Source organism: Sminthopsis crassicaudata, chromosome 5 (assembly GCF_048593235.1).
Source record: "Sminthopsis crassicaudata isolate SCR6 chromosome 5, ASM4859323v1, whole genome shotgun sequence".
Classification (NCBI taxonomy): domain Eukaryota; kingdom Metazoa; phylum Chordata; class Mammalia; order Dasyuromorphia; family Dasyuridae; genus Sminthopsis; species Sminthopsis crassicaudata.
In genome coordinates this window covers 279,923,754-279,951,005 of record NC_133621.1, presented here as the reverse complement: position 1 = coordinate 279,951,005, position 27,252 = coordinate 279,923,754, and the positions used below count along the sequence as shown (strand labels likewise).

Sequence of the window (27,252 nt, the reverse complement as noted above, 5' to 3'; positions counted from 1 at the left end):
CTCAGCATGATAAGTATGGAAATACGTTTAGAATTATGGCTCATGTTTAACCTATATCATATTGCTTATTCTCTTAAGGAGGAGGGAGGAGAGGGAGAAAAATTTGGAACACAAAGTGTTGCAAAGGTGAATGTTGCAAACTATTTTTGCACGTGTTATTAAATAGCACCTGGTGCTCTATCCATTGTATCACCTAACTGTCCCTTGAAAGGATTTCTTAAGGGAGAGAAATATTGGGAAATATTGATGAAGAACTGAATTCTAATCCTGCCTCAGTCAAAATAAAAGGTATCATGAGGTTTTATTTTTGAAAGAAAACACGAACTTATGCTCCTCCTCTTCCACATACCCCATACCCAGTAACACCATGAAGAAGAGGAATTTTGGATCTGCAGCTAGATGAAGTCCCAGCCCTGGGATATTCCTTGAATTCATGCTCTGAATTGAGCATCTGAGTCTCACCTTTTACTAGAAGGGTAAAGAATGGGGGAAGGGATGTAGAACTTCAACATCCCAGAGGTCCTTTCCAGCTTTAAACTATGACATGAAAACAAATGCCTCCCTCCTCTCTTACAATGCAGCTCACGTTCACATCGGGCTCCCATAATGCTTGTTTGGGGGATAATGTATGTTTTCCACGTGCCGACAGGGAAGTGACCAGAAGTCATAAAAGAATTCAAAGATGCAGATCAAGACATATATGTCTTCTCTCTTACCTGACTGTAGCTGCTTCGAGAGATCTGGATGTTATGACACTTTGGGGATGAAATGTCCAGCCAGGTGTGAGTATTGCTGACTTGTTTACAATCATCTTGAAAAGTACACCTTAACAACAACAACAACAACAACAACAAAAGATACCCCCCTCAGCGTTAGTCAGGCTTTTTAACCTTCCTGGCACAGAGTTGGTGCTTAATAAATGCTTGTTGATTGATTGACTCAGTGCAGAATACCAGGCTGGAATTTATTGATTTTTTTTCCCCCCAGAATAGGGATGTAATGCTAAAAACATTAAAAGCATCCATCAAGAAAGCTAGCTGGCTGACTGGGCCCCTTTTCATTGCCGCCCAGTGGCAGAGCAAGCATGTACCTAGCAATTCAATATCTCAGCTCCCAAACAGTCCCTCAAATTGAGCTACAACAAAACACAGCCCAAGTCCATAAGTGAGTATGTATTCTACAAAAGAGGTCACTTGAAGAAACATGAAGAAACAAATTCAAAGAGAGCTTTAGTCTTTTGTGAAATTTCTAAGCTTCCAAAATCTATTTCCAAATTCAGTTGACCTGTGTTTATGACTTTTATTTTTGTGGTTAAAAAAATATGACAAAATATTTTACAGGCTACAGCAAAGAATCAAATAAAAATATTTCAAGGGCGCAGTCTGGCCAAAGCCTCGATAAGGTGTTCCCTAACCACTTGTTCTATCAAGTCTGCAGAGACAAATATTGAATTGTTTCAAGAAGAGTAAGTAGAACACAGGCCAGGGCTGTGCTCCCAATTCCTTGGACTCTCCGTCCCCTGTCCCCCTAGTAAGTCTTGAAACCGGGGTCAGTGCCAACAACTTTGACCAACAGATGATGCACAGCGGGGCTGAGAGATCACCAGCTTGCCTGGCTGATTGGGTCACTCTGGGGCATGCTAATTCGAGAGCCCCTGCTTTACCAGATGGACGGCCTAACCTAACAAGAAGGACAGAGCCTGAGGCCCACATGGTTTTCTAATAGCCCTGAACCAGCGTGACATCCATCTGAACAAAAACAACACAATGATCAAGAGAGAATGGAGCAGATCCATAAATCTTTTTTTTTTAAACTGATTAAATGATACTTGTTTTTTAAAAATATATTTATGCTAGTTCCCAAAGTATCTCTTCCCTTTACCTCCATCTCCTAGATGAAGGGAAATAGAATTCAACAAAACCAAAACATTAAAAATCTGCCATTTTATGGAGTGTTCTACCTCCATAATTCTGCAGACAGGAGGAGAGGTACCTTCATGTGTCTCTTCTTGGAGGCAATATGGTTATTATAATCAAAGCTTCTTTTAAAAATTAAAGCTTTTCCAGAAGGCTACAGATATTGTTTTTTCATGTTTCACTGAATTTTTTGTTGTATATGTGTTTTTAATATTAATGTCACTTCTAATTACTATATTTCCTACTGCATCCCTTCTTCATTCCCTCCCCCTACAAAAACACTTCCTTATAACAAAGAATTAGAATTTAAACTCCTCAAGGGAAGAGAGAGTTTTCATTTGTCTTTGTATTTCCACATCTAGCATGGAGCTCAGCAGCTTGGTCCTAAATGTTCTCTTCCTATATCTTCCATATACCGTAGGTGCTAAATAAATGCATGCTCACATATAGTTATACAGAATAAACTGACACATGAGAAAGCACAATATAATGTGGTGAAGACATTTGAAAAAGCACTTTAAAGTTTGCAAAATACATTATAGATGTTATCTCACTTGAACTGTACAACTAAGTGCTGTATCTCTTTTACAAATGAGCAAACTGAGACTTACTCAGATAGGAAATATCTAAAGTAGGATAAGAACTCAGTTTGACTCCAAGACTCGCATTCTAGGCCACCTAGATGTCTCAAGTATTTGCAGAGGTAGACAGAGGGAGATATATTCTCCTCTCTCTTCTTCCTGGCCAGGATGGGTCACGATAATTACATAGGAGTTTTCATGGATTGTAGTGCTCTGTAGCATCTTAGAAAACCTCCGTTGGGTCCCAAAGAAGAGAAATGAGAAACCATCTCTCCCTTTTCTTTGAAGAGATGGGAGACTCTGGGTATAGCACTCTACACATGACATTAGATTAACGCTGAATTTGATGGATTCAAATCCTGCTCCCTATGCTTATCAACTTTACTAGTTTAATTACTTGTAACATGTTTCCCCATCTATCACACAGAATTGTTGGGACAATCCGGTAAGGAATGGTCAGTAAGACCCCTAATTTGCTGCATTACCCTATGAAGCTGGGCCGAGGAACATGAGGGGTGACATGGGAAACTCCTGACTGTCCCTACTAGATACAGAAAGCATTTCACAACCCTTACATCATCTGACTGTGTATCCCTCACCTCACACCTGTAGTTCACACCTTTCTACTGAGAAAAGGGAGTTTTTTCACAGTCCTCTGAAGCTGAGATTAGTTATTACATGGACCCTCCGAGTTATATCTTCTAGAGTTGTGTTTTAAGGGAAAAATAAAGAGAGAATAAGTAGACCTGGCAGTGGTTTTAAAAAAAATAAAAATCAAACTGTTGAGAAGCAGTCTCATAATAATAATATTCAGCACTGGGGATTACTTAGTTTTAAAATGACATACATTAAAACAGATGTGTTACTTTACACAGGTTTGGTTTTTTTTTTAAAAGCATTTTGAAATCTTTGTTATAGCTGGGGGAAGGAGCTACTTTGAACATGGTAAAAGAACAGGAAGTAGGCAAGTTTCAGTATACACTAAGCTTTTTGGGGTTACCTATAGCTGTCAGGCCCTTCCAAGGCTTTGGTCGGTCCCTTCCTCAACAGCCCAGCTCAGAGTCATCCATCAGCACTTCTCCAAGGCCATAAATCTATCTGACCCCCGATGGCTCACTAGTCCGTCACGGATGTTAAGTTCAAATTAAACTCCTTCTCAATGTCAGGGAGTCCCTGCAGCAAAGGAACAAGGACTTCAGGATAGAAGGGAGATGGTACTAATGCAGCTTCCTTTTCCTGTGCCTGAAGTAAGCAACTGTGTATGTGTCCTTTAAACTGCTATCTGAGCCTTTCACACAGAGGCTTTGTGGTTTTCTAGGAGGCCCTCTGTTTACCCTTAAAAGAAAACTTTTACAATAGAAAGGTCAATTAAAAAATATATATTATCTTGGTTTTATGCATTCTCCTCTCCCCTACTCAGAAAGCCACCCCTCCTAACAGCAGAGTAAAAAAGCAATTCACCAAAAATAACATTCACATTGATTATATATATATACACACATACAATACACACATACATATAATTGTATATGTAATATTCTACATTACTCCTACTTCTACAATGAAGAGGAGCATTTTCTCCACTAGACTACTAGATTTTAGGCACAGTTCAGCTATATTGTGTCAGGTATCCAAATTGGATCCTGCCGATCTAAAACGGAAGACCACTGAAATCACAAGCATAAACTATGTCACCGAAACCATCCTTCAGGTGGAGAGGTAGCAAGGTTTTAGTGGTTAGAACGCTAGACTGAGGAATCATTGTCAGGTGTTCTATGGGTCCTGGATAGCCAAAACCCAATTATTACCAAACATAAACTTTTCATGCAAACAATATGACAGTGAGAATTCTCCTCCCCCCTGCCACACCCACTTAAGAGTATTTTATTTTTTCCAATTATTTGTAAAGATAGTTTTCAACATTCACTTTTATAAGATTGAGTTCTACATTTTTTCTTCCTCTCTGCCCTCCTTCCTCAAGAAGGCAAGAAATTTGATATAGGTTATACACCTACAATCGTATTAAACATTTCCACATTAGTCATGTTGTGAAAGAAGAATCAGATCAAAAGGGGAAAACCACGAGGGAAAAAAAAAGTGAGAATAGTATGCTTCCATCTACAGTCAGACTCTATAGTTCTTTTTCTGAATGTGGATGGCATTTTCCACCATGAATCTTTTGGTTCTCTTAGACCAAACAATATGACATGCAGAAAAGTCATGTGATTTACTGGACCTTGAGTCTGAAGTCCTAAATTCAAATCTTACCTCAAGCACTTAACTAGCTGGACAAATCCTGTAACTTCTCGCAGCCTCTATTTCCTCATGTATAAAATGAGGATAAGAATAGTCACAGAGTTGCTTTGGGGATCAAATGAGCTAATCTCTTTAAAGTACTATATATATGTGACCCATTTTTAAAAATATCACAATTTGCTAATTATGGAAAGAAAAGAGGACCCTGCCAATTTCTTTCCATTCAATGAACTACTGAGGCTCTGCTCTTTGGTGGGATCTCAGGGTTGGAAGGAACCCCCAAAGTCCATCCTATTGTAGATACGTGTCTTTTATTTCTTACTTCAATGAGTCTGTAAGCTGCTGGAGGGTCAGGACTAAGTCTTCATTTGTGTTTCATAGAATAATAATAGTAGGTGACAATTATATAGTACTCCAAGGTTTATATAAATTGCATGTGGCATCTCCCAGGGACCTCCAGAATACTTTTACATGTAAAGGAATGCTAGACAAAGCACTTCAGAAAAACTTAAGGTATGAGAATAAATATGATCTATTGAATCATATTCTTTCTTCCACACCTGGAATCCTCCAATAGTCTACCGAGAGGAGTAAGGCACATCTTATTTTTTTGTCTTCAAGTCTTTATACTTAGCACATACAGCAAGTGCTTAATAAATGATTGTTGATGTTGTACTATAAGAAACTGTGCATACCCTTTGTTCCAGCAGTATCTCTCCTGGGCCTTCTCCCAAAGAGGTCATAAAAAAGTGAAAAGGATTGTGCAAAAATGTTTGCAGCAGCCCTTTTTGTGGTGGAAAGGAAGTGGAAACAGTGAATCCCAGCAGTTGGAGAATGGCTGAATAAGTTATGGTATATGAATGTTATGAATATTATTGTTCTATAGGAAATGATCAGCAGGACCATTTCAGAGAGACCTGGAGAGACTTGCATGAACTGATGCTAAGTGAAGTAAGTAGAATCAAGAGAACATTGTACACAGCAACAAGAAGATTATACATTGACCAACTGTGATGGACTTGGCTCTTTTTCAACATCGATTTTTAGATTCAAATCAATTCCAATAGACTTGTGATGGAGAGAACCATCTGCATCTAGAAGGAGAACTATGGGGCCTGAATGTGAATCACAACATAATATTTGCACATTTTTTGTTGTTGTTTGCTTACTTGATTTTTTCTTTCTTTCTCATTATTTTTACCTTTTTCATCTGATTTTTGTTGTGCAGCATGATAAATGTGAAAATGTGTACAGAAGAATTATACATGTTCAACATATATTGGATTGCTTGGTGTGTAGGGGAAGGGATAGAGGAACAGAGGGAGAAAAACGTAGAACACAAGGTTTGCAGGGGTGAATGTTGAAAACTATCTTTGCGTGTATTTTGAACATTAAAAGCTATTATTAAAAAAAAAGATGACGGAGAGTTTCAGAGAGTTCTGAGTAGACTTGCATGAACTGATACAAAGTGAAGTGAGCAGAACCAGAACACTTTATACAATAACAGCAATACTGCAAGTACAAACAACTAAGAATTCTGACCAATATGATGGCGAACTACAATTCCAGAGAAATCATGAACTATGATGCCCATCTTCAGATAAAAAAGTAACAATGGACTCAACGGGCATATTGGAAGTTAGATGTTGAGAAACACAGCTAAGGCAGGAGTTTGTAAAGGGTTTTGTTTTTCTTGCATTCTCAGTGGGAGAAAGGAGATGTGAAAGGGCCAAGAATTTGAAACTGAAAATAAAATAAAATTGAACTTAAAAAAATAAATGCTTGTCAATTGCCCATTGATTAGCTCATTTCATGCTACATTGGAAAAGGCATTGTGTTTGGAATTAGAAGATCTACGTTTGAATTTTATCTTTTCTATTTACTACTTGTAACTTGTTATTTCTAAAACCATGAGCAAATCACATAACTCCCCTGGGCCTCAGTTCATTCATCTGTAAAATGAAAGTCAAAGATCTACAGCTGGAAGAAAGCTTCGAGGTCATTTAGTCCAATCTCTTGTGGGAAATTAATCTTAGAGGACCCTGAGATAGATCAAGAGAGATGAAGTGCTTCTTAAGGTTTGACTACATGCCAGGCACTGTTTCACAAGTTGGGAATACAAATAAAAAGAAAAGGAGAAAGACATTCTTCAAGTTTTATTGGTCAAAGTACCATCATTCTCTAAATGCTATGAGTTTCACAAAAATCCTGGAAGGTCAATATGGCTAGCCCCATTGCTAAGAAAAAACTGAGATTCGGAGTGGGCAAATGACTTGCCCAGGATCACACACACACACACACACACATATATATATATATATATATATATATATATATATATATATATATATATATATATATATATATATATATATATATATATATATATATATATATAGCACATGAATCTCCTCTCTATATATCTTATGTGGATCTAGTTATTTACATGTAATCCTCCTAAAATCATAATATAAGCTGCTTGAGGGCAGGAAGACCTTTCTTTGCTTAACTGTTTGATAAATGCTTATTAATTAATGATTTTTTGTTGGTGCTGTTCAGTTATTTCAGCCAGATCTAACTCTTTTGTGATTTTATTTGGGCTTTTTGTGGCAAAGATCACTCTCTAGCTCATTTGACAGATGAGGAAACTGAGGCAAACAAGGTGAAGTCACAAAGCTAACAAGTGTTTGAGGCCAGATGAACTCATGAAGATAAGCCTTCCAGCTTCTACAAAGTTTTCTAAGTAGATGGCATAGGCCCTTTCGGCCTTGTTTTGCTAGGAGCTAGAAGCAACACCCCCTAATTTCTGCCTGCTTCCCTACAAAATGAATGACTTTTACCAAAGCCAGGGAGATATATTTTAGTAGTCCAAAAACAGAAAGAGAGAGTCTGAGGGCATTAAGTCACCTTCTTGGAGTGTATTATAAGCAGCCAACACTAAAAGTTTCTGATTTTATGGTAATATTTGAGGTTTTTAACTCCTCTTTGAAAAAAACAAACTCAACTTCACCCCAACTTTGCAAAAAGAAGGAACTGTAACATAATCACTCCACCCAAGTCCCCTGACAAATGACTTGCTCCAAAATTATTCTCTCCAGTTCTGAAATCTTCATCCTTAATATTCACCTGAAAGCTAACGTTTTTCCTTAAAAACCCCACCCAAAATGTTTGGCTACTATAGATGCTGGAGGAGAAATTCTATTACAGCTCACCATGGCACCAAGACTGTCTAACCAGATGGTCTACCATTAACAGTATCTTATTACTTCTCAGAAACTGCAGATGAGAAACTCATCATGACAGCGTGCTACCCACACTTATTCAAATTTCTTGAGTATTTTATTGCACCCACATTTTAGCAAGTAAAATTAGCTATTAATAACTTAATAGTTTGCCGCGCCCTCCTCAAATTTTCCTAGAGCTCTTCATCTTGGGTTTTTTTTTTTTTTTAACCTTAGAATTGTGTTGCTGTTCCCAATTTGTGATTTTCATTAGAGTGTATGTGTGTGTATGTGAATGTATGTAATACAACATTTTGTTGCATATGATCAATTGGCAGTTGGAAGGGAGGAGAAGAAAATGAACATTTATTAAATACTTACTATATGCCATTCATTGTGTGTAGTGCTTTAAAATTATTGTCTGATACAGGATATGAATTTGGTTTTTTGACTCCAAGTGTAGAGCAAGTATTCTATCTAATATCTATTATTTCAAGTCTCTTTGGTATTAGAGGTACCCCTAAGGAAATGTTCCTAAGTGAAGGGACTTGCCCAAGATCACACCATATCCAAAGACAGGACTTGAATCCAAGGCTTCTCAGTACTACCTACCTTCTATTGCCCTTATTGTTAGAGATTTCATATTTCTCCTGCCACTACAAAAGCAGCTTAAGGCTGAGTTTATCATTCTTCACTCTTGGATCACCAGTGTCTTGTCTTCAATAATGGATTATTAAATATCATTTGAACTGCAATCATATCATGCATTAAGGTTTACAAAGTATATATATTGTCTTATTTAATCTCCATAACCACCTTGTAAACAATCATTCCCATTTCGCTGATGGGGAAACTGATGTTCAAAATGGCAAATTGATTTACGTAAGGGGATATACAGTGAGTAAGTCAGAATTCCCACTCAAAAACAGAGAATAGTCTACCTCTCAGACCTGTGGAGGAGGAAGGAATTTATGACCAGAGAAGAACTAGAGATCATTATCGATCACAAAATAGAAGATTTTGATTACATCAAACTAAAAAGTTTCTGTACAAACAAAACTAATGCAAACAAGATTAGAAGGGAAGTAACAAATTGGGAAAATATTTTTAAAGTTAAAAGTTCTGATAAAGGTCTCATTTCCAAAATATATAGAGAAGTGACCCTAATTTATAAGAAATCAAACCATTCTCCAATTGATAAATGGTCAAAGGATATGAACAGACAATTCTCAGATAATGAAATTGAAACTATTTCCACTCACATGAAAGAGTGTTCCAAATCACTACTGATCAGAGAAATGCAAATTAAGACAACTCTGAGATACCACTACACACCTGTCAGATTGGCTAAGATGACAGGAACAAATAATGATGAATGTGGGAGGGGCTGTGGGAAAACTGGGACACTGATACATTGTTGGTGGAGTTGTGAAAGAATCCAACCATTCTGGAGAGCAATCTGGAATTATGCCCAAAAAGTTATCAAACTGTGCATACCCTTTGACCCAGCAGTGCTACTACTGGGCTTATATCCCAAAGGAATACTGAGGAGGGGAAAGGAACCTTTATGTGCCAAAATGTTTGTGGCAGCTCTTTTTGTAGTGGCTAGAAACTGATAAATGAATGGATGTCCATCAATTGGAGAATGATTGGGTAAATTATGGTATGTGAATGTTACGAATACAGAGAGGTTTGGAAAGACTTACATCAACTGATGCTGAGTGAAATGAATAGAACCAGAAGATTGCTGTACACTTCAATGCTGTATGAGGATGTATTCTGATGGAAGTGGAAATCTTCAACATAAAGAAGATCCAACTCACTTCCAGTTGATCAATGATGGACAGAAACAACTACACCCAGAGAAGGAACACTGGGAAGTGAATGTAAATTGTTAGCACTACTGTCTATCTACCCAGGATACTTATACCTTCGGAATCTAATACTTAACGTGCAACAAGAAAATTGGATTTACACACATATATTGTATCTATGTTATACTGTAACATGTAAAATGTATGGAATTGCCTGTCGTCGGGGGGAGGGAGTAGAGGGAGGGAGGGGATAATTTGGAAAAATGAATTCAAGAGATGATGTTATAAAAAAAATTATTCATGCATATGTACTGTCAAAAAATTTATAAATAAAATTAAAAAAAAAAAAAGAATTCCCACTCAAGTCTTCTGACTTGTAGTCCACTGTTAGATATAGCTTACAGAGCTCAGTCAGCTGTAATCAACACATGCTGTGTTCACTTTTTCCCCCCTTTTTCTTCTATTTTTTTTTTCTCTTATGGTTTTTTCCCTTTTGTTCTGATTTTTCTCTCCCAACATGATTCATAAAGAAATGCGTATTTAAAAAAAAAAATTAACTTACATGTATAACCAGGAAAAAAAAAACAATAAAAAAAAAAAAAAGGATTCTGTCACGATCAAGATGGCCTGTAAGTATCTAAGGTCTTAGCTCAAGAAAAATAAAACATTAAAATAAAAATTGAATATAGATCTGGGGAAAATTAAGAGTGACTCCACCCAGTCCCATCCTCACTTTGCCTTCCTTCCGCTCTCCCCACCCATCCTCAGATCCTGGTATATGAAAGGGACCCTGGATTCTCATACAATCTCTGGCGGATGTTCAGCCATAAAAATTTCAGAAATGAATCTGCAGCCTATATTCTGCCCAGCATCTCAGCACTAGCCTAGCTAAGGTAGGCACCTGACTCTAATCTAATACCCTTATCTAGTACTCAAGACAGTTCAGTGCCAGAGGGGCAGCAATTTGCCCAACATGACAGAGCTAGCACGAGCCAGAGATCTGAGGTCAATTCTCCTTCCATCTAGCTGCCTTTCAAATAGAAGTACCATTATCCTTTTTTTTTTTTTTTTTTTTAAACAGATGAGAAAAGTGAATCTCTAAGAATTGGACTTGCCCAAAATCAAATGGTAAACAGCAGCTTCAACCCTGGAACCGAGAACATCTCACTAAGAATTTCCATAAATACTCCATCCATTAGACCATAAATGGCCCTCATCACTCTACACACATTGACACAGAGCAACCTCCAACGAAATTTGATTTTCCTGTGTGCGTAGGAGGAGAAGTAAGAGAGACTAGTGTCAGGAAAGCCTAGAGAGAGGGAGTAAAGGAAGGCAAAAAGGTGATCGACAGTGTCAAAGGCTGCATAGAGGTCAAGACATAAGAGGATTGAGAAAAGGTCAATGGCTCTGGAAGGCCATACTGGCCAATTCCCAAATGTCATGAAAATACCTGCTCAAATGCAGTCAAGTTTGAAGGAAGGTTTAAGAAACTCGAAGTTAATTATTATTGCTTCAATACTTTATGGATCTATAATTATACATGTCAGTAAACCCTCCATCAACACAGATTGCGACCTCTACACCTCAATAGGCAGTTTTCAAGAACCAGCATAGCTAATCTGGTGGTAGTCTCTGAACTTAGCTCTGTCACTCCTCAGATAACAGGTAAAAATTCACAGGAGACTGTACTCCCAACTTTTTCAGTTCTACATAGGTGATGGCCTTAGGGAATTTTGGTCCAAGGCCAATGCAGGAATCTGTAGTGCTTGACTATGAATATTTGTTCCAAGGATTTGCTTTGCTCCATCTCCCCCTTTCCCCCAAAGGAGGGGAGGAAGGAAGAAAAGGAAATAGGTTTTTGTTCACTGAAAAAAAAATTAATTATGTTTTTCTATAAGAACTCAGGCTCACTTCCACAGCATGTCAATGTGACTTTGGAGCAGGACTTAAGTGGCATTTATAATTATTATTAACACCAACCAGCATTGATAGGGTACTTTAGGGTTTGCAAAGATTTCTCAAAACTATGATCCAAGCGAGGCAGAAAGCAAAAAAACTGACAAAGCAAAAAACTTTCAAAACAAGAAGATTCCTATTTTGTCAACAAGGCTATCATAGCTCAGAGAGATCATTTAATTTGCCCAGGGTCACACAGCTAGAGGCAAATTGATTCCAAGTTCAATATTCTTTCCACTATATTGCTTTGCCTCAAAAAGTACTTAGCTCAGAAATGAGTAGCATCATTTTTTTAAACTCAAATTAGAGGATACTTTTATTTATTGGTTAAAAGCTCATTGTGAAATCAATAAGAATATTAAAGTAGTTAATTTAATTGTTTTAGAACCCACTATTTAACTCAAAGGTGACCTTTAATTAAAATTCATTGTTTTTTTAAGCGCTAAGACAGGTTCATCTGGCCAATTACAAGCAGACTAATTCAATAAAATACAGTGGAGAGAATGCTAGATTTGAAGTCAAAGGTTTAAGTTTGAATCCTGTATCTCAATATAGCTGTGTGTATATTCTCTCTCCCTCTCTACTCCCCTCCCCACTCCACATCCATATATGTACTTGTGCATAAAAAGTCTGATATGGCTTGCTTTCGGGTATTGTAGATTTAGGAATACTACAAATTAAATCACATGGTTCTCTAATGTCTCTGGTTCAAAAGAAATTCATAGAGCACAGCTCCTACTCTGATGAGGGTATGTCATGCTGGGCAGTCCTATGCCAGTGTCTCTCATGTCATAAATCAATTCTAAAGTTCTCAAGACAGATTTTGAGAGTGTCCTTGTATTGCTTTTTTCTGACCATCTTGTGAGTTTTTGCCATGTGTGAGTTCTCCATAAAATAAAAAAGATGTATATATTAATAATATATATAGTTATCCATTCCATATCAATAAAATAACAGATCCAGCCCTGCATATATTTATATGTCTATGTATACACACACACAAATTGAATTTTCTGGACAAATTTAGGAGAAGACACTAGGAACTAGGAAATCCGTGTTCTCATTTCAATTCTACCTAATCAGTTGACATTGGTCAGGTTATTTCCCTTTTGTGGGTTTCAGCTACCTCATTTATAAAATGAAAATACTGGAGCAGAACATTTCAAGCCCCCTTTCTAGCGCCAAAATTATATGATTCTAAGGAAATGTTTATATTAGAAAAAGAGAAAACTGGACTAGGTCACAGGAGTTCTTGATAGTCCCTTATTAAAGGCTTGTTATCACAGTTTCAAGCTTAGCCCAGGTCCAATTGTATCCCCTGAAAGATAACAACATAAATGCTATAATAAAGATGGCCATTCCCAGAAGGGCTAGCCCAGCTCCCAATATCGGTGTTAGAAAGGTGCGCTACCGTGTATACCCAGACACAGACACACACATTCAGATGGGCACATTATGGCTAAAAACAGGATGCAGAAAATGCCGCCTGGAAAATCATGAAGAAATGCATGAATCAGAATTTTTTGTTTATACTTGAATTATGGAGGATAATCACTTCTGAGCTCAAGAAAGGATGCTCCTTCATTATGAGTACCAACACGTCCGTGGTTCGGGGACCTGTGATTATGTTGGTTTGAGTATTTCCTCTATGAGAATCAAGTAGAATCCCCACTACAAATTCAATGGTCTGAAAATACAGTTTTGCTGTTGTTTTGTTGACTCTTCACAACCCCATTTGGGGTTTTCTTGGCAGAGATACTGGTTTGCCATTTCCATCAGCTCGTTTTACACAGGAGGAAACTGAGGCAAGCCAGAGTCAGATTTGAGACCAGACTGGAATTCAGGAAAATGAGTCTTCCTGACTCCCTGCCCAGTATTCTCTCAGTTGTACACTCTAGCTGCCCTCTTGCCAATCTAATAATGAGTATTTCTGATCTTAGCTGTGACTGGACACCAGGAGGTCTGGGTTCTTGTCTTAACTCTTACTAGTTAAAGGATGAGCAAGTTACTCAACTTTTGTCCTTCCATGTCCATATCCACAAAATAAAGGGATTGGATTCAGTCATATTTAACTCAGAAAGTCAAAAAACACGGATTCAAATACTACCTCAGAAACATACTGACTGTGACATGAGCTAATCACTTACACTTTCAGTGTTCTAGAGCCTTGGTAACTCTTTAAGCCTCTAAATTTCAGAGAAAGTATCAACTTCCTTGACAGAGCATTTCCTTACCCAAGAATTTCCTGGAAACAACAAAATTACAGATATGGACCCTACATTGCCAACATTATCCCCATTTTCAAGCCTACTAATCTTTATTCTATAGAAGCTTATTATTTTAATTCACCAAGAGATTATGAAGAGATTATCACCAGCATCCACCAAGACCTTTTTCAGAGGCCTCATTTGCATATTTCATCTCATTATCCTGTATCACCTCCATTCTAGCTATTCCCTATTCCAGTGAAATCCCAAGTGCAGTCCATATCCCTGCTACTAGATCAATGAAATCCCAGGTCCTATCCCCATACAATGATCTCCCAAGTCCAGTCCATCTATCTGTTCCTAGATCACTGAAATCCTAGATCCTGTCCATGTTCCTATGACTAAATCAATGAACTTTCAGGTCCTGTCTTTATACCAGTGAACTCCCAAGTCCAGTCCAGTTCAATAATAAATTGGTAATAATAGACTTCTAGGAAGTTTAATTCATTCCAGTTAGGTTCCATAAGCATTTGTTAAGCACCTATCATATAACCTGTGCAGTACAGAATAGAAAACAATAAGCTTTGACCAAACATAAAGAAATCTCTAACTAATGAATTTCCTGTACCTTTCCACTGTCTCCTGAGTCTTTTGTTGTTGATCTGTATGACTTAATATCATGGCTCCATTCTCAGAACTGTTGAAAGAAAAGCACTTTGTAATATTTGAAATGCTCTGAGATGTGAGTCGGCAACTAAATGGGTACAGCATTGGGCTTGGAATCAGAAAGATTCATCTCATCATGAGTTCAAATCCAGCCTCAGTCACTTAACAAGCTAGGTGATCTGAGTCCTTAAACCCTATGTGCCTCAGTTTCCTCATCTGTAAAATGAGTTAGAGAAAGAAATGGCAAACCATTCCAGTATTTCTGCCAAGTAGCAAACTATTCCAGTATTTCTGCCAAGAAAAATCCAAATGGGGCCATGAAGACATGCCTGAAATGACTGAACAACATAGATGTGAGTCACTGTTGTTGTTAATTATCTATATAGCCCCCAAAGTTTCATGTTAACAGCATGTCAAAAACAAAACAAAACAAAAAAAAACTATATGAGTTTGATGCCTGTATTTTTTTTTTGAGGGCTTAAGACTTGGTTGTAGAAACCAAAGAAGTGGATGACCCATCACTGACCACAAAAAAATGATACAGACCTTAGAAAAGAACTGAAGGGGAAAAGATAAACTCTCAAGAGATTTTTGCTTCCTTCTGCCTTACCACATGCTGTCCGACACATTTTTTTAAAAATAGCCATGTGATTAAATCTGGACAGAGTGATTATGTCTTGTCTTTGATACCAGCTATCAATTAAGTTAGAATAGCATGAAGATAATGTTCGGGGGCTCAAAATCACTTAGCTTTTCTTAAAGCACAAATTAGACTGATTACGTCCCAGGCCTGGATCACTTCCTACCACACAGATAGTTGATATTAATTCTTTCCCCATATGGCCAGGAGACAGAAAGGCAAGGTGCCTTAATAATCACGAATATTCTAGGAGAAACTATTTCATACTAAGCCCAATGCTGAGAAAGAAAATACCAGAGAACGAGGATAGTGGTCAACAGTCACCAACCTGTGAAATGACCTTCTCCTACAAGAATCACAGGATTCATCAACTTCGTCCTAGGGGTAGATTTTTTTTCTTGTGTAGACCAGGATGTAGCTAATCTTTGCTGCAACTCACTGCCACACTATCATCTAACTGGAAGTTAATATTCCAGGAAGTCCCTAATTTAATGAATCATTTATGTTCTAAAAGTTTCTCTGGAAGCCAATCACTGGACCTTGGAGTACATGTTCCTACAGAAACAATCTGATAAATACTGATTAAGTTCCTAAGCTTCTCCCTCCACATAATGCATTTCCTTCTTTCTATAAAATTCATAAGATGATGGAAATACTTAAACTCGAATATATTCTCTCATTCATCCAGATCCTCCCCACAGAGAGGTAAATTCTGACTCATTGACAACCTGCCAATCCTATTTACTCTGGGTAATGGAAATATTATACACAGATACATAACACATATACATAATTATATAAAATATTTGTATAGATATAATATATAGTACATATGTATACATAGACACATTATACTACATGCATATATTTTTCACACAATTGCGTATTTGTTGGCCTTCATTCATTTTCAGTTGTGTCCAATTGTTTGTCACCTCATTTGAGGTTTTTTTTGACAAATGGTCTGTCATTTCCTTCTCTAGCTCATTTTACAGATAAGGAAACTGAAGCAAGAAGGGTTAAGTGACTTGCCCAGGACCTCGAAGCTAATAAGTGTCTGAGGATGGATTTGAACTCAAGGTTTTCCAGATTTCAGGTCTGGTGCTCTATTCATGTTGCAAAAATTATATTCATTCATACATATCATATATATATATATATATGCTTATATATGTACATATATATATATATGATATGTATGAATGTATTTATGTGTGTATATATTTTGAAAAACACTGTTGTAAATGTATGCTTTGGAAAGCCTGGAAACATAATCACTCTTGATGACAAGATACGTTCTGAGGTAAAAAAGAAATAGGGAAAGATGGCAGCATCAAAAATATTTCTCTTACTATACCACCAAACAATCAACAAGTATTTAATTAATTATAATTAATTATATAATTAATAATAATTAATTAATATATACCATATACTAAACACCATGTTAAGTACAAATTCAAACAATCCCTGTCCTAAAGGAATATTCAGGAATATTGTTGTGAAGATAAAATGAAGAAATACTTGTAAAGCATTTTTATTAATTTCACTAACTTTAACATGGTATATAAACCCTATTGGTATTAATAAGATGGCATAATATATATACTTATAGAAGTACACATACATATATAGAGATATATGCTATATCTATCTAAGATATCTGTATACATCTAAGAAGGGACACCAGAAACTGGAGGGACTTGAAAGGACCTCACATACCCATCACTGCATACATACACAGTAACCAGAGATAGAACTAGAGAGCTCTGGAAGAACCTCATCTAGTAGATGCTCTGGTAGACAGTATGGAAGCTCCATTGGCCACTGGAACTGGGGAACATTTCTCATCCCAGTGTTCTGAGGAACCACATTAGAATAGCCCAAGGTGTCAGTAATGGGTCTACTAAGTTCATAAGGCAAGGAATGTCAGTGTTAGTAATCAAGTACCGCGTTTCAAATACTGATGTTTATGATCTGTAGTGAACAGGGCGGTGGTTACAACATTGGTCTTTCCCAAAAAGCCGAAGTGTAGCAGAGGATGTTGAGAAATAAGATTTTCAGTGGTTAACCATTTCTAACAAGCATCTCAATTCTGAGGCAATACCTGAAGCTGATCACGGGACTGGCAACAAACAGAATGTCTTCCAAACTCCAAGACTATTAAATATCATTAATCTTTCCAAAGTAAAGGCACCCATCACAACCAGTGCAATGTACCTAGTAAGTCTTCCCAGGGAAGAACTGAATGTTTTTTCCCCAGGAGTTGTCTTGGATTTGGACTGATCTATATACATTTTCTTATCCGATTCCTTTGGGTGAGTAGTAGCATGCCTTCCCAAGGCAGCTGGCCAAGATCAAGCCTATAATCTGTAACCATGGAGCAGCTTATTCAACATACTCAGCTACTTGACAGCTGGATTAGTATCTCTTGTAGAGTGTTGTAATCAACTGAACAAATCAGCGACTTTATGAGAAAGTGTCCCAAAAGTCTTAGTGTAGGTTAAGCAACAATAGCTGTAGCATCTTTCTCAGGTGCACTAAGACTTTTGGGATGCCTTATATGGAACACTCATCTTCCTTTGTTCAAATAGGGCACCAGATACTTCCTAGTTGTGTGATCCTAGGAAAATCGCTTCACCCTGTTTACCTCAGTTTCCTCATCTGTGAACCCCAAATGGGGTTCATTTAAGTTGGACATGACTGAAAAAATTACCCAACCACAACAACAAACCAAAATTCACTAAAGTGAAAAAGGAACAGGTGTGACAAATAAGGGCTTTAGCACAGGATAAGTGGTCTATGGAGCTGAGGATTACTGAAAAATACTGAGAGATAGCTGAAGATCAGCTAATCACAAGGCAGAAAAAACATGGTCTACTGGAAAGGTCTTGCTAGACTCAGATGACCTGGCTTCGAATCCTAGCTTTATTAATACCTGGTTAACTTTGGACAAGTTACTTAAATCTCTTTTCACCTCAGTTTCTTCAACTGTAAAATGAGGAAACTGGACTACATGACCTCTAAGCTTCCTTACAATTCTCTCTTTGAGCTGATAAAGTTTATAATGCATTTCCATATTTGCAAGTATATTAGGCAGGTCATCCCCAAGGGAAATGGCTTTCCTGAAAGAGACTCAATGAACACTTCTGATGCATCTCTTTGAGATGCCAGGTAGGTTTGTATATAAATCAGCTTACTTCTTGGGCGTCTCGGCTTCATCCCCCCACTTTCCACGACAGCATTTCATTTTCCTTTTTTTCCTTAGGGGTGTTAGAGCTCAGCTGATAAGTTGGTCACCAATTTAGATTAATGTTTCTATTTGTGAAAATATTTTACTACATTTTTGCTGTATGTCTAGATAACTATTTTTGAGCTGGGCTCCTCTTGAATTATTAATCTTTTTTTCTGCCAACATGGAGGAAAGCTCAATGCTCACATGGGTCAGAAAACTGGATGTCACACACCAGAAAATGTATACTAAAAGTCTTTTAAGATCTGTAGCTCATAGGACCGAGGCCTCCATCAGATAAGGACCTCTGGGCTCTACTTACTCAAGCTTGAAATGGAAACTCCAAACTCAGAAAAGAAACTGCTATTTCCTGCTTGAATTTCATCAACCTCCTCTAATCTAATTGCTCAAGTACAGCGGATGGTTTCTCAAGGAATCTGATGAATGAATAGCAGGTAAGTAGGTGGGGAGTGGGGGTGGGGGTGGTTATGGTGACCAGATTATAGTAATGGTAATATATAGTAATATCAGAAAGCTTTGTCACCAAAAAAAAAAAACCAAACTAACACAAGGAAAGAAACAACAGTAGCATCTTTCTTAGAGCCCAGAGCCATGCTAAGAAGCGTAATATCTCAAGGTCATTTATTTAGAGATTTGAAATGGATGTTTTATGTCTTAAGTCCCCAAGCAAGGCAAAAAATAACAATTTCTTCCAAATTCAAAGCTGGTAATGAGGCCAGTCCTTTGAAAGGACAAATGAACCTTTCTATTCAGTTTATTTAATAGAAATTCACAATGATTGATAAGCTATCAAATTGAAGGAGCCTGTAGACAGAAAAGGGAAACACAATACTTAAAAAAGTCATAATAAAAATAAAACCTAGCTGGAAAAACTCAGAAAACCAGATCTCAAACTTTTTCTAACATGATCCTATACAAGGAAGATTTAGAAGGGATTCCAATATTGACAGTAGAGAGCAATGGAAAGAATACTCAACTCAGCACAGTGGCAGCAGGTTATGAATTCGCATCCTTTCACTTCCTACTAGAAAAATCAGTTAATCTCCTGTCATTTAGTCGGGTTCCTGATCAATAAAATGAAGATACTGGACTAGATGGTTTCTCAGGTCTCCTGAAGGCTCCAAACACGAGATGACTAGCAAAGACTCATACTAAATTAAATCTGAAAATAATACCTAGGTCTTCCCAGAGCTTAAGAGAAAAGAAATGGAGGCAATATATGGAGATTTTAGAGACATCATGGGGAAGGCCCCCATTCCAATCCCACTTGGTAATTGTAGTGTCTCCTCAGGAAATCCCAAAGACTTATCCTTACCCAGTAATGTGATCTATATTGGTGGAAAACTGATACCTGGAGATCCCTATTCTGATGACATCGCAGGTACTTTGTAAGTTTGCCTATGATCCATTAAGACAATAAGCTGGATAATTCAGGGTCCAAAACACTAGCATGTTTTGTTCAGGAAAAAGGACTCTGGGGCTTCAGTTAGCTAGAATATTAATCTACACGGACCAAATTCACCAGGCAACTGGGTCGGCATGCCTGTTTTTCTGCTATTTTCTGCAAACTCTGAAGCCTGAAGGAATTGGGAATGATCACTTTAGAAGAGAGAAGATTCTGAGAGTCGGCCCCAAGGGTATAAAACGGGAAAAGGATTATGGTAGGTCTCTTTGGCTCCAGATAGAAAAATTGGGAAAGTTGGGTGGAACTTCCATGGGTAGAAGTTATAAGTTGCTTATATATAAAGGTTATTTCTCCCTAATGAATGGAAGCTCTTTAAATGAAATCCAGTACGTAGAACAGAACAGAACTTGTTGACTGATCAGTAGAAGAGGAAATACTAACTTCATGTCAGGGAAAAATCTAATAATTAAGAGTTTTCCCAGAGAGGTCATGGGAGAGCTGGGTATGCTACTGGGAGGGATTCTTTTTCGTCTATGAATTAAACTAGATGGGCAGTCTGGTTCTAAAATCCTATGGTTTACTTCAAGAGACAGGATATCAGCTTAATCTGTGTCTAAAATCACAAGTTAAACTAATTCTGCCCATAGAATAGACTGTAATGGGATCCAATGAGTTACCTGAATAAGTCAGGCTAGATAGATAGACATGGACAGGAATCCAGTGGGAAAAACTATAACTCCTGTCCCCTCCTCCTTTTTCTTCCCTCTCTAACAGACAACCTTGAAGCCCTTGTACTAGGACGAGGGACTGGTTGAAGAGAAGATATATACCTTGGGACATCTGCCAAGGTCCTTCTTTCTAAAGAAGAGAGAGACAGGGTGTCTCCTTTGTCTAAGAATAATCTCATTTTGGTCTTCACTGTATTTGCCTGCTGTATGTGTGTGTAGAGGGAGGGTTACACATTCCCAGGGAGGATGGAGAGATGGAATTCTGGGGAGGGATGATTGGTCTAACTGGTTCTAGTAGAGGAGATGACTTTTTTGACAGTTTCTTGATCACATTAGTACTAAGTGGCAGAGTCAGGATTTGATTCCAAGTACTCCCATCCCAAATCTAGCACAATGCCCACTGTACCTCCCCCATCCCATGACAGTTGAAATAGTTTTGGCATAAAGAAAGCCTTAATTATAGAATCCCTATCATTGGAGTAGGAAAGATCTTGCAGATCATCTAGTCTGAACCCATTGCTTTGAGGAAACTGGTCCCAAGAAGTGAAGCAACTTCTTCCCAATCAAACTGGAAACAAATGATAAAGGTGAAATTTGAACTCGGGTCTGAATGAATGAAAAAAACACTCACTGACTCTTTTTCATATCCCTCCTGCTTAGCACAGTGGCTGGCACATAGTAGCTACTCAATAAACTGTTGTCAAATCTTTTCAGTTGTGTCCAACTTTGTGACCCAATTTGGCAAAGATACTGGAGTGGTTTGCCATTTCCTTCTCCAGCTCATTTGACAGATGAAGAAACTGAGGCAAACAGAGTTAAGTGACTTGCCCAGGGGCATACGGCTAGTGTCTGAAGTTCGGTATTTTTGTTTCAACTTGCCAAAAATCATGTAGGAAGCATTCTTTTTACAAAAAAGAATAATTTTGCCTAGGTGCAAGTTAGGAAAGCATGGTAGACAAACCCATTAAGTGTCTTAGAATGAATTTCCAGGTAATCTGTTTGCAAGTGGCACTGGGCTGGGTACAGGACAAATGAGAGGTCACAAAGACAAGCAAAAACATTTAAGGAATTTTTAAAAGCAAATCAATATGTGCTTATGGAAGTACACTCTGCCTAAGATAAGGTCATTTTTAAAAAATCCATTCCATTAAAACATATATTTACTAAGAGGGCCATTACTAATGGTATTTGTTCAAACTCAGAGGACATCAATTTAAAAGATAATATATGTAGAGAAGTCGTTTGGAAGGATTACACCAACTCCCTTCTTCCTGGCTGTATCAGGAACCGTGCCATGGGCAGTTAAGGGTGACTGTAAAATTTTGTTTGGCCGTAGCTCTTTTCCACTGCTAAAATGTGTGGGGTTCTTTCAGCAATGTTCTGGGGTAAGTCAAATATCCTGGAGGCTCATCACTTGGAGCCATAACTAGGGTTTTGACACCGGTGCTGACATCCAGAGGGGCACACTTCCTCCTTGTTCCATTGAGTATTGTTGACTGTCTTTCATGTCTTAGTGTCGTAAAAATGAGGAAACTTGCCTCAAAATCTGTCACATGGCAGGTGTCTACACCTTCCTAACTTCCATGAGGAGCAGGCTTTGACTTTCTGGTGGCTAGATCAACCCTTCTGCTGGTGGCAGAATAATGGCACTTCTTATATACCACAGCTGTCTTCCCTCAAGTGTTGTCTTGCTTTTGTTCCAAGTGAAAAAATACTCCCGATGGATCACAGGCTCATAGATTTCAAATGGGAAGGGACTGCGAACATCACTTAATCCAATCTTCTCATTTACAGAAGAGGAAACTGAGTCTGAGGAGATGTGAATTGCCCAAGATCACATAAGAAGCAAGCAAGCAAGGCTGAGATTTGCCTTTGGTTCTCTGTCTCAAAAATTAAAGAAAAATGGTGGAGGACCCATGTCCCAGGAATCTCCCTCCCAGCAGGAGCTAAGCTGAGCCTGTGTATTTAGTCTCACCAGGCTGGATTTAAGGGGCTCGGACTCAGCCATGCTGTGAACACCTGGCCAGAAGCTGACGAGAACCACATCCGCTCGAGGAGATGCAAGACAACCTGAATGCATCCATCCCCTAATCCTGTTTCCTAGAATGGCGGTCCAAATGGTAATGCTGAAGCACTGAGCCGAATGTCTTCCTTCCCCTTTCCTTATTAATGTCAAGTCTTCTTGTTTATGACCTTCTGATGCCCCTGTATTTGCTTTCTGATTCTCCCTGGAAGGCTGTTGACATTGCAGCTTATCTCAACTCCTGCCTGCTGACCCCTGGACTTTCGGATTATCCTCTGGAGATTGGTAAAATGAAAAGGGAAGCAGCAGGGGTCCTGACAGCAACAGCTCCTTCCCTCTTCCTATGTACATATCAGTCTCCACCACGCAGGCTAGCATCCCACCTGCTTCATTTAGCAGGTCCAAAGGGATGCTCGAACCAGTGCAGCAGCTTACCAAACTCTCCCAAAGAAAACCCCCAAACTCTCCATCCATTACTAGGCAGCTAGGGATAGTTGGGTCACAAAATATTGCAATTCTACAAGCACCAAATATGGATCAAGGACTAGGCCCAGAATATAAGGGAAAACTAAAAAAGAAGTCTCTTTTCTCTCTGATATTCAGCCAAATTATTGACCTGACACAAGCTAGAGTCAATAAGGATTTACACACACACATACACATATATGAATAAACACACCTACATGGGTGTGCATAATGCAAATGTGAATAAATATACATATATATGAGAGGTAAATAGATGAAATATATCATATTTTAAAAACAGGATATAAACAAGTGGCAGCTAGTGGTACAGCAAGTAGAACACTAAGTCTGGAATCAGGAGAATTTAAATATAGCCTCAGACTCCTACTACCTAAATGACCATGGACAACTCATTTAATCTCTATTTATCTCAGTTCCCTCAACTGTAATACAGGGATATTAATCGAGGAAATGAGATAATTGTAAAACACTTAGCACAGTATCTGGCTCATAGTAAGTACTATATAAATGTTAGTTATTATTATTAATGAATAGTAGAGCTGGAGTCAAGATCTGAGTTAAAATATGGCCTCAGATACTTCCCTAACTGTGTGATCCTGGACATTGGTCCCTTCATCTCTATCTCACTCAATTTTCTCATCTGTAAAATGAGGACAATAAAGGCACCAACCTCCCAGGGTTATTGTAAGTACAAAATGAGATAACATTTAAGTGCTTAGCACGTGATCTGGCACAGAGAATACACTATATAAATGCTAGCTATCATCATCATCAGTAATAGTAGTAGTAACCTTAAAGCCTTACAGAAATGCTAACATTACTAATTTGAAAGTTCTATACATTTCAGAGGGCCATGGTTTAAAAGGGCCATGTCCCAAAAGAGTTAAAAACCCCTTTAGTAGGGAAAACAATATGTACATGAATGTCAATGCAAAGTAATTTCAGTTGGGTATACAAGAACAACTGAAAGAATTTTATGAATATATAGCTTCTTTTTTTGGATTTGAATATGTGGCAGGAAAGAACTAGAAAATATAATAGGTGTCCATCAATTGGGGATTGGCTCATCAGACTTTTGTATGTGGATGTAATGAAAGATTGTTGTACAATAGGAAATAATGAATATGAAAAATACTTTGAAACTTGGAAAAATTTATACAAATGGATGGAGAGTATAATAAATAGAATCAGGAGAATAACAGGCACAATGACTACAATAATTTAAGTAATGATAACACAAAAAGGAAGCTAAACTCTGAGTGACTCTAAAAACTGTGGTTCCCACAGAATATATGATGAAATATCTTCCCTTCTCTGGACAGAATAGGGGTGGGGGGGAGTGGAAGGGTACAACACATCCATAGTCGCAGAAGGTTTCTCTACGGTTTATCTTGATTTAATAGTGATTAAAAAAAAAAAAAAAGTATTGATAAGTGCTCTTTGGAAAAAAGGATGAATGAAAACATTACTTGATAGGAATCTATCACAAATATTTGTGTGTGTGTATATGTATATATACATATACACACACACCAAAAGTTCAAAGCAAAATGGTTGCAGTCTTTTAATTCATTAGATTGTGAATTCATGGAGGGTGGCAATTATTATCTGCCTGTTTTTGTATCCTCATGGTGCCTGGTATATAGTAAACATCTAATACATGTTTATATATTGTTGTTTCTAAAGTAGAGTATCAAATATGAAGTACACAACATTCCCAAGTGTGGATGTGATTGGGAAATATTTAACAAAATAAAATACAATAAAACACAGATATATTTTAAAACTTAATCAAATATGTGGCCCATGAGGATTCTCATGTGTGGTTTAGTGGCCCCCATTTCTGTTCTAGACCCCAGTTTCTTAAACTGTAGGTCATGACCCCATATGGGGTCTTATAATTGAATGTAGGGATTGTGAAATTATGATTTACTATGAGTAGGGTTACAAATGGATACCTATACCCAGGATTGAGTAAAAATGTATTAGGCGACTTCAACAGTACTATATGACGATCAATTCTGATGGACGTGGCCCTGTTCAACAATGAGATGAACCAAATAAGTTCCATTTGTTCAATAATGAAAAGAACCAGCTACACCCAGTGAAAGAACTTTGGGAAATGAGTGTGAACCACTACATGGCATTTCCAATCCCTCTGTCTTTGTCTGCTTACATTTTTTATTTCCTTTACAGGTTAATTTTACCTTATTTAAAAGTCCAATTCTTCTCGTGCAGCAAAATAACTATATGGGTATGTATGCATATATTGTATTTAACATATACTTTAACATATGTAACATGTATTGGTCTACCTGCCATCTGGGGGAGGGGGAGAGGGGAAGGAAGGGAAAAATTGGAACAGAAGGTTTTGCAAGGGTCAATGCTGAAAAATTACCCATCCATATGTCTTGTAAATAAAAAGCCATAATAAAAATAAAATAAAATAATTGCTGACTTGTAAAAAAAATAAAAAATAAAAATAAGAATGTATTAGGTGAAAAGGATCACCAGTAGAAAAAGTTTAAGAAGCCCTATTCTAAAGGACTCATTCATTCTTTTCAACCCAGTGGCCTAATGAATGGGAGATATGCTATAATAATTAGGAATTAAATAGTCTCTCATGGAGTGACACGAACATGTTGTTTCTATGGGAAAGCCCATTCTGAGATCCAAGCAACAACCTTATATGGGGACTTCAGGAATGCAACCTGATTATAAACTGGCAATAACAGCCCATAATAGGTACTTAAAACATGGCTGTTGAACTGAATCTTAGCAATTTCCTTACTAGAATAGTTATGTATTTGAAAGACATCAGAAAACTGATCTAGGAAATAAGCAATCTTCAACATTGGTAGTGAAATATATACTTCCTCTTAACAGAGAGGTGGTAGACTTTGGGTGCAGAAGGAAGCCTACATTGTCAGGACTAATATCTATTTATCTGGATTAGAGTTCTAGGGATAAGAACTGGGAAATTTCTTTTTAATAATAGCACAGATAATGGGGGAGAGAAGAGACAGAAAGAAACAGAGAGGAGAGAGGGAGAAGAAAGATAGAGAGTAAAATAGATTATCTGTAAATAGATTCATAAGATACTGAATTGGAAAATACTCAAGATCAGACTCAAAAATATTGTATTTTTCTCCTAGAATGTAAGTGTGCTGAAGGCAGGGGCTTTTTCACTTTGTCTTTGTATTCCCCAAGGCCTTGTTCAGAGTAAGTACCTAATAAAAACTTGATGGGTAACCAGATACACACACATACTTCCCACCCACACAAATTCTTCTAAAGTTGATTTTCAAGTTTCAACAATAAAAATCCCAGACATCTCCGTGCTCATTGTTTACCTAATTGCTTTTATCTGTTTATATAGGATGCCCATTTTTCAAACCTGATCAAAAGCAAGCCTTCTTTCCCATTCTTCTTTCCAAACACGTAGGCTTAGAACTACAAACCTCCTCCATCGAGAAAATAAATTATTTTTTCTAAATAAATCTGTGACATTTAAAATAAACACAGTGGGATGGCTCCTTGGTTCTAAGAAAACATCTCCTTTTGGAATACCTAATCTTAACTAGTGCTAGGAGCAGGGTCATTTGGAGAAATCTGGAAGCCAATGACGATTGTGGGGGCGCCTGGGGGGATGCTTAGAGCTGGAGCTCAGGTATTCTCAAACTCATCCTCCTCCTCAACCCAGCTTCCCCTCTTCCTAATGTCCCTATATTGCAGTAGTAGGTGCCATCTTCCCAATCACCAAGCTCACAACCTCATTGTTACTCTTAGCTCCTCACTTTCACAAACCCAAATATACCTCCCATCTGTTTTCAGATCTGGTTGATTTTAACCTTCCTAACATCCTTCAAATATTTTCCTTTTCTCTCCTCTAGTACTTCCACCAGTTTGGTACAGGCCCTTATCACCTCATACCTGCATTAACCTGGTGGTCTCACGGTCTAATTCATCCTTTCGGCTCAGCTGCCAAATTGATTTCCTGAAAGTGTGGATCTGAACATATCACCCTCTCCCAACTAAACTCCAAATCTAAATACAGTTTCTCCCTTATTCCCCAAAGGATTAAATACAAAATCTTCTGT

The 27,252-nt window shown here is 37.7% G+C and overlaps 1 protein-coding gene across 2 annotated transcripts in view; it reads right to left on the bottom strand.

Annotated features, from left to right (window-relative positions):
- Nucleotides 1-27,252, bottom strand: part of PLXNC1 (plexin C1) — a 221,191-nt gene that overhangs the window by 145,080 nt on the left and 48,859 nt on the right. The window contains exon 5 of one of the 2 annotated variants that reach the window (XM_074271218.1): nt 717-825. The exons of the other annotated variant lie outside the window; for it this stretch is intronic. Coding sequence (XP_074127319.1) covers nt 717-825 — 109 coding nt within the window. The remainder of the gene's footprint in view (nt 1-716; nt 826-27,252) is intronic. 2 annotated transcript variants of the gene reach the window in all.